Source organism: Mustelus asterias, unplaced genomic scaffold (genome assembly GCF_964213995.1).
Source record: "Mustelus asterias unplaced genomic scaffold, sMusAst1.hap1.1 HAP1_SCAFFOLD_298, whole genome shotgun sequence".
Classification (NCBI taxonomy): domain Eukaryota; kingdom Metazoa; phylum Chordata; class Chondrichthyes; order Carcharhiniformes; family Triakidae; genus Mustelus; species Mustelus asterias.
In genome coordinates this window covers 366,697-374,429 of record NW_027590262.1, presented here as the reverse complement: position 1 = coordinate 374,429, position 7,733 = coordinate 366,697, and the positions used below count along the sequence as shown (strand labels likewise).

The 7,733-nt window shown below is 56.2% G+C and overlaps 1 protein-coding gene and 1 long non-coding RNA gene across 2 annotated transcripts in view; one reads left to right on the top strand and one right to left on the bottom strand.

The window, feature by feature from the left end:
- Positions 1-7,733, bottom strand: part of LOC144486209 (uncharacterized) — a 234,274-nt gene that overhangs the window by 171,386 nt on the left and 55,155 nt on the right. The gene's annotated exons all lie outside the window — the stretch shown is intronic.
- Positions 1-7,733, top strand: part of LOC144486207 (kin of IRRE-like protein 1) — a 174,192-nt gene that overhangs the window by 140,022 nt on the left and 26,437 nt on the right. Inside the window, exon 8 of the mRNA XM_078204290.1 lies at positions 1,317-1,444. Coding sequence (XP_078060416.1) covers positions 1,317-1,444 — 128 coding nt within the window. The remainder of the gene's footprint in view (positions 1-1,316; positions 1,445-7,733) is intronic.

The following is a 7,733-nucleotide window of genomic DNA, read 5'->3' as shown; positions in this document are numbered from 1 at the left end:
CTCCCCTCTGATCCCCCTCCCCTCTGATCCCCCTCCCCTCCGATCCCCCTCCCCTCTGATCACCCTCCCCTCCGATCCCCCTCCCCTCCGATCCCCCTCCTCTCCCATCCCCCTCCTCTCCGATCCCCCTCCCCTCCGATCCCCCTCCTCTCCCACCCCCCTCCCCTCACATTCCCCTCCTTTTCTGTGGGTCTGAGAGCGTGTGGTTTTCAGCTTGTGTGGGAAACCTCCTTCAACTTGTTGCACAGGAAGACCTCCATTTCCCCTGCCTCTTTCACAGCCTCAGGGCTTTCCCAAGTGCTTCGGAGCCATTGCAGACCTTCACAAAGTCCCAAAAGGTTTAAAACATTGTATAGGGAACAGCCAGATCTGGTGGATAGGGGAGAATCTATTTTAATTCATTCACCAGAAGGCTTTCAATCAAGTTCCACATAAGAGACTTTCTTTTCTATTCTTTTGTGGAATGTGAGTGTTGCTGGTAGGGCTGGGCATTAAACACCCACTCTTTAAATGCCCCTTAAGAAGGTAGCCCATTATTTGCCTTCTTGAATGTGGCTGAGTGGCTCACCAGGCTATTTCAGAGGGAGGTTACGAGTCAACAAGTTGCTGTGGGTCTGGACACATGTAGGCCAGACCAGCTAAGGAGGGCAGATTTCCTTCTCTAAAGGACATTAGAGAGCTGCATGGTTTTGCTAGAATTTATGAACCACTAATGTCTCAGTTTCTCCCTCTCTCTCCCTCTGTCTTTCTCTCTCTCTCGCTCTCCGTCTTTCTCTCTCTCTCGCTCTCCGTCTTTCTCTCTCTCTCGCTCTGTCTTTCTCTCTCTCTCGCTCTCTGTCTTTCTCTCTCTCTCGCTCTCTGTCTTTCTCTCTCTCTCGCTCTCTGTCTTTCTCTTTCTCTCGCTCTCTGTCTTTCTCTCTCTCTCGCTCTCCGTCTTTCTCTCTCTCTCGGTCTTTCTCTTTCTCTCGCTCTCTGTCTTTCTCTCTCTCTCGCTCTCCGTCTTTCTCTCTCGCTCTCTGTCTTTCTCTCTCTCTCACTCTCCGTCTTTCTCTCTCTCTTGCTCTCTTCTCTTTCTCTCGCTCTCTGTCTTTCTCCCTCTCTCTGTCCTTCTCTCTCTCTGTCTTTCTTTCTCTCGCTCTCTGTCTTTCTCTCTCTCTCCTGCTCCCTCTCCCTCCCTTCTATTCTCCCTGCCTCTGTGTGCCTCACTGACTCTATCTGTCCCTCTTCTTTATCTCTCTTCCACTCTCACTCATCCTGTTATGCTCTCTCTCTCTGTGTCTTTCTGTCTCTCCGTCTCTCTCTCTGTCTCTCGGTAGTTGGACCCATTATTGTGGAGGAGCCGAAGATGACCACAGCTGATACAGGGGAAAACGTCATGCTGAACTGTGTCTGGGTGGGGAACCCACCATTGACCCTGACGTGGACAAGGAAAGGATCAAACATGGTAGGGTTGCCACTGCTGGGGGGGTGTATGTTGGGGAGCTAGTCTCTGGGAGGGGATGTGTGGCTGAGGGGGAGGCGGTTCTGCGAGAGTGTGTGTGGGAGAGGGTTTGGTCAGGGGGGAGGAGTTTCTATCTGGTTTGTGTGGGGGGTGAGGTCTCTGAGGGGGTGTGGGGGTGTTTGGAGAAGAGGTCGGTAATAGAGGGTGTGTGGGGAAGGGGTCACTGAGAGGGGGAGGGTGTGGGGAAGGGGTCACTGAGGGGGGAGGGTGTGGGGAAGGGGTCACTGAGGGGGGAGGGTGTGGGGGAGGGGTCACTGAGGGGGGAGGGTGTGGGGGAGAGGTCACTGAGGGGGGAGGGTGTGGGGAAGGGGTCACTGAGAGGGGAGGGTGTGGGGAAGGGGTCACTGAGAGGGGAGAGTGTGGGGGAGGGGTCACTGAGGGGGGAGAGTGTGGGGGAGGGGTCACTGAGGGGGGAGGGTGTGGGGAAAGGGTCACTGAGGGGGGAGGGTGTGGGGGAGGGGTCACTGAGGGGGGAGAGTGTGGGAGAGGGGTCACTGAGGGGGGAGGGTGTGGGGAAGGGATCACTGAGGGGGGAGGGTGTGGGGGAGGGGTCACTGAGGGGGGAGGGTGTGGGGTAGAGGTCACTGAGGGGGGAGGGTGTGGGGGAGGGGTCACTGAGGGGGGAGGGTGTGGGGGAGAGGTCACTGAGGGGGGAGGGTGTGGGGAAGGGGTCACTGAGAGGGGAGGGTGTGGGGAAGGGGTCACTGAGAGGGGAGAGTGTGGGGGAGGGGTCACTGAGGGGGGAGAGTGTGGGGGAGGGGTCACTGAGGGGGGAGGGTGTGGGGAAAGGGTCACTGAGGGGGGAGGGTGTGGGGGAGGGGTCACTGAGGGGGGAGAGTGTGGGAGAGGGGTCACTGAGGGGGGAGGGTGTGGGGAAGGGATCACTGAGGGGGGAGGGTGTGGGGGAGGGGTCACTGAGGGGGGAGGGTGTGGGGTAGAGGTCACTGAGAGGGGAGGGTGTGGGGGAGGGGTCACTGAGAGGGGGTGTGTGGGGAAGGGGTCACTGAGGGGGTGTGTAGGGGAGGGGTCACCGAGAGGGGGGGTGTGGGGGAGGGGTCACCGAGAGGGGGGTTGTGGGGGAGGGGTCACTGAGGGGGGAGGGTGTGGGGAAGGGGTCACTGAGGGGGGAGGGTGTGGGGGAGGGGTCACTGAGGGGGGAGGGTGTGGGGGAGAGGTCACTGAGGGGGGAGGGTGTGTGGGGAAGGGGTCACTGAGGGGGGAGGGTGTGGGGGGAAGGGGTCACTGAGGGGGGAGGGTGTGGGGGGAAGGGGTCACTGAGGGGGGAGGGTGTGGGGGAGAGGTCACTGAGAGGGGAGGGTGTGGGGGAGAGGTCACTGAGAGGGGAGGGTGTGGGGGAGGGGTCACTGAGGGGGGAGGGTGTGGGGAAGGGGTCACTGAGGGGGGAGGGTGTGGGGAAGGGGTCACTGAGGGGGAAGGGTGTGTGGGGAAGGGGTCACTGAGGGGGGAGGGTGTGGGGGAGAGGTCACTGAGAGGGGAGGGTGTGGGGGAGAGGTCACTGAGAGGGGGAGGGTGTGGGGGAGGGGTCACTGAGGGGGGAGAGTGTGGGGGAGGGGTCACTGAGGGGGGAGGGTGTGGGGAAGGGGTCACTGAGGGGGGAGGGTGTGGGGGAGGGGTCACTGAGGGGGGAGGGGTCACTGAGGGGGGAAGGTGTGGGGTAGAGGTCACTGAGAGGGGAGGGTGTGGGGGAGGGGTCACTGAGAGGGGGTGTGTGGGGAAGGGGTCACTGAGGGGGTGTGTAGGGGAGGGGTCACCGAGAGGGGGGTTGTGGGAGAGGGGTCTCTGAGGGAGGAGGGTGTGGGGGAGGGGTCACTGAGAGGGGTTGTGTGGGGGAGAGGTCACTGAGAGGGGTTGTGTAGGGGAGGGGTTACTGAGGGGGGAGGGTGTGGGGGAGGGGTTACTGAGGGGGGAGAGTATGTTGCCGGTGCCACGTGATAGCGAGTTGAGGAACAGAGAGAGAGCGCAGTTAAACATGTGGTTGCAGGGATGGTGTAGGAGGGAGGGTTTCAGATACGTGGATAATTGGAACACATTCTGGGGAAGGTGGGACCTGTACAAACAGGACGGGGTGCACCTGAACCAGAGGGGCACCAATATCCTAGGAGGGAAATTTGTTACGGCTCTTCAGGGGGGTTTAAACTAATTTGTCAGGGGAGTGGGAAAAGGAGTTGTAGTCCAGAAGTCAGTGTTGAGGGTGGTGAGGTATTGGGGAAGGTATCAAGGTCAAGGGTGGGTACCGGTAGACAGGAAGGCGGGTTGAAGTGTGTCTACTTCAATGCAAGGAGCATCCGGAACAAGGTAGATGAACTTGGGGCGTGGATTGGTACTTGGGACTACGATGTTGTGGCCATTACGGAGATGTGGGTAGAACAAGGACAGGAATGGTTGTTGGACGTTCCGGGGTATAGATGTTTCACTAAGTGTAGGGAAGCTGGTAAAAGAGGTGGAGGAGTGGCATTGTTAATCAAGAATAGTTTAACGGCTGCGGAAAGGCACTTCGAGGGGGATCTGCACACTGAGGTAATATGGGCTGAGGTTAGAAATTGGAAAGGAGCGGTCACGTTGTTAGGAGTTTACTATATGCCCCCAAATAGTAATAGAGATGTGGAGGAAGAAATTGCTAAGCAGATTATGGATATGTGTGGGGGTCACAGGGTAGTTGTCATGGGGGACTTTAACTTTCCAAATATTGATTGGAGCCTTTGTAGTTCGGATGGGGCAGTTTTTGTGCAGTGTGTGCAGGAGGGTTTCCTGACACAATATGTGGATAGGCCGACAAGAGGTGAGGCCACATTGGATTTGGTACTGGGAAATGAACCGAGCCAAGTGTTAGATTTGGTTGTGGGAGAGCACTTTGGAGATAGTGACCACAATTCGGTGTCTTTTGTTATTGCAATGGAGAGGGATAGGGCCGTATGGCAGGGCAAGGTTTACAATTGGGGGAGGGGTAATTATGATGCGATTAGGCAAGAATTAGGGGGCATAAGTTGGAACAGAAACTGTCAGAGAAAGGAACTAATGAAAAGTGGAACTTTTTCAAGGAACAAATACTGGATGTCCTTGATAGGTATGTCCCTGTCAGACAGGGAGGAAGTGGCCGAGTGAGGGAACCATGGTTCACGAAAGAGGTGGAATGTCTTGTGAAAAGGAAGAGGGAAGCTTATGTAGGGATGAGGAAACAAGGTTCAGATGGCTCGATTGAGGGTTACAAGTTAGCAAGGAATGAGCTGAAAAAGGGGCTTAGGAGAGCTAGGAGGGGACACGAGAAGTCCTTGGCGGGTCGGATCAAGGAAAACCCCAAGGCTTTTTACTCTTATGTGAGGAATAAAAGAATGACCAGGGTGAGGTTAGGGCCGGTCAAGGACAGTAATGGGAACTTGTGTATGGAGTCAGTAGAGATAGGCGAGGTGATGAATGAATACTTTTCTTCAGTGTTCACCAAGGAGAGGGGCCATGTTTTTGAGGAAGAGAAGGTGTTACAGGCTAATAGGCTGGAGGAAATAGTTGTTCGGAGTGAGGATGTCCTGGCAGTTTTGAATAAACTGAAGGTCGATAAGTCCCCTGGGCCTGATGAAATGTATCCTAGGATTCTTTGGGAGGCAAGGGATGAGATTGCAGAGCCTTTGGCTTTGATCTTTGGGTCCTCGCTGTCCACGGGGATGGTGCCAGAGGACTGGAGAATGGCGAATGTTGTTCCTCTGTTTAAGAAAGGGAATAGAAATGACCCTGGTAATTATAGACCGGTTAGTCTTACTTCGGTGGTTGGTAAATTGATGGAAAAGGTCCTTAGGGATGGGATTTACGACCATTTAGAAAGATGCGGATTAATCCGGGATAGTCAGCACGGATTCGTGAAGGGCAAGTCATGCCTCACAAATTTGATTGACTTTTTTGAGGAGGTAACTAAGTGTGTTGATGAAGGTAGGGCAGTTGATGTCATATACATGGATTTTAGTAAGGCGTTTGATAAGGTCCCCCAGGAGGTGTGGGATAGAGGGAAAGTTGGCCGATTGGATAGGTAACTGGCTGTCTGATCGAAGACAGAGGGTGGTGGTCGATGGAAAATTTTCGGATTGGAGGCAGGTTGCTAGCAGAGTGCCGCAGGGATCAGTGCTTGGTCCTCTGCTCTTTGTGATTTTTATTAATGACTTAGAGGAGGGGGCTGAAGGGTGGATCAGTAAATTTGCTGATGACACCAAGATTGCTGGAGTGGTGGATGAGGTGGAGGGCTGTTGTAGGCTGCAAAGAGACATAGATAGGATGCAAAGCTGGGCTGAAAAATGGCAAATGGAGTTTAACCCTGATAAATGTGAGGTGATTCATTTTGGTAGGACAAATTTAAATGTGGATTACAGGTCAAAGGTAGGGTTCTGAAGACTGTGGAGGAACAGAGAGATCTTGGGGTTCATATCCACAGATCTCTAAAGGTTGCCACTCAAGTGGATAGAGCTGTGAAGAAGGCCTATAGTGTGTTAGCTTTTATTAACAGGGGGTTGGAGTTTAAGAGCCGTGGGGTTATGCTGCAACTGTACAGGACCTTGGTGAGACCACATTTGGAATATTGTGTGCAGTTCTGGTCACCTCACTATAAGAAGGATGTGGAAGCGCTGGAAAGAGTGCAGAGGAGATTTACCAGGATGCTGCCTGGTTTGGAGGGTAGGTCTTATGAGGAAAGGTTGAGGGAGCTATGGCTGTTCTCTCTGGAGCGGAGGAGGCTGAGGGGAGACTTAATAGAGGTTTATAAAATGATGAAGGGGATAGATAGAGTGAACGTTCAAAGACTATTTCCTCGGGTGGATGGAGCTATTACAAGGGGGCATAACTATAGGGTTCGTGGTGGGAGATACAGGAAGGATATCAGAGGTAGGTTCTTTACGCAGAGAGTGGTTGGGGTGTGGAATGGACTGCCTGCAGTGATAGTGGAGTCAGACACTTTAGGAACATTTAAGCGGTTATTGGATAGGCACATGGAGCACACCAGGATGATAGGGAGTGGGATAGCTTGATCTTGGTTTCGGATAAAGCTCGGCACAACATCGTGGGCCGAAGGGCCTGTTCTGTGCTGTACTGTTCTATGTTCTATGAGGGTGTGGGGGAGGGGTCACTGAGGGGAGAGGGTATGGGGGAGGGGTCACTGAGAGGGGGGGTGTGGGGGAGGGGTCACTGAGAGGGGGTGTGTGGGGGAGGGGTCTCTGAGGGAGGAGGGTGTGGGGGAGGGGTGAGTGAGAGGGGGGGTGTGGGGGAGGGGTCACTGAGGGGGGAGGGTGTGGGGGAGAGGTCACTGTGAGGGGAGGGTGTGGGGGAGAGGTCACTGAGAGGGGAGGGTGTGGGGGAGGGGTCACTGAGGGGGGAGGGTGTGGGGGAGGGGTCACTGAGAGGGCTGGGTAGGGGAGGGGTCACTGAGGGGCTGTATGGGGGAGAGGTCACTGAGAGGGGAGGGTGTGGGGGAGGGGTCACTGAGGGGGAGGGTGTGGGGGAGGGGTCACTGAGGGGGGATGGTGTGGGGGAGGGGTCACTGAGGGGGCTGTATGGGGGAGGGGTCACTGAGGGGGCTGTATGGGGGAGGGGTCACTGAGGGGGCTGTATGGGGGAGGGGTCACTGAGGGGGGATGGTGTGGGGGAGGGGTCACTGAGAGGGGGTGTATGGGGGAGGGGTCACTGAGGGGGGATGGTGTGGGGGAGGGGTCACTGAGAGGGGAAGGTGTGGGGGAGGGGTCACTGAGAGGGGAAGGTGTGGGGGAGGGGTCACTGAGGGGGGAGGGTGTGGGGGAGGGGTCACTGAGGGGGGATGGTGTGGGGGAGGGGTCACTGAGAGGGGGTGTATGGGGGAGGGGTCACTGAGGGGGGATGGTGTGGGGGAGGGGTCACTGAGAGGGGAAGGTGTGGGGGAGGGGTCACTGAGAGGGGAAGGTGTGGGGGAGGGGTCACTGAGGGGGGGAGGGTGTGGGGGAGGGGTCACTGAGGGGGGATGGTGTGGGGGAGGGGTCACTGAGGGGGGATGGTGTGGAGGAGGGGTCACTGAGGGGGGATGGCGTGGGGGAATAAGTCCACACAAGTCCAGAGGGGTGTATGGTGGGCTGTGGGTTCACGAATGGGGGCGATGTGTGTGATGGGGGAGCAAGTCCACACCCAACTTTGGAGAAGGATCAAATCGATCAGATTGGCCCAGGGAATCAGTCTGAAATCAACAGCTGGAGCGCATTGAATCACAGTT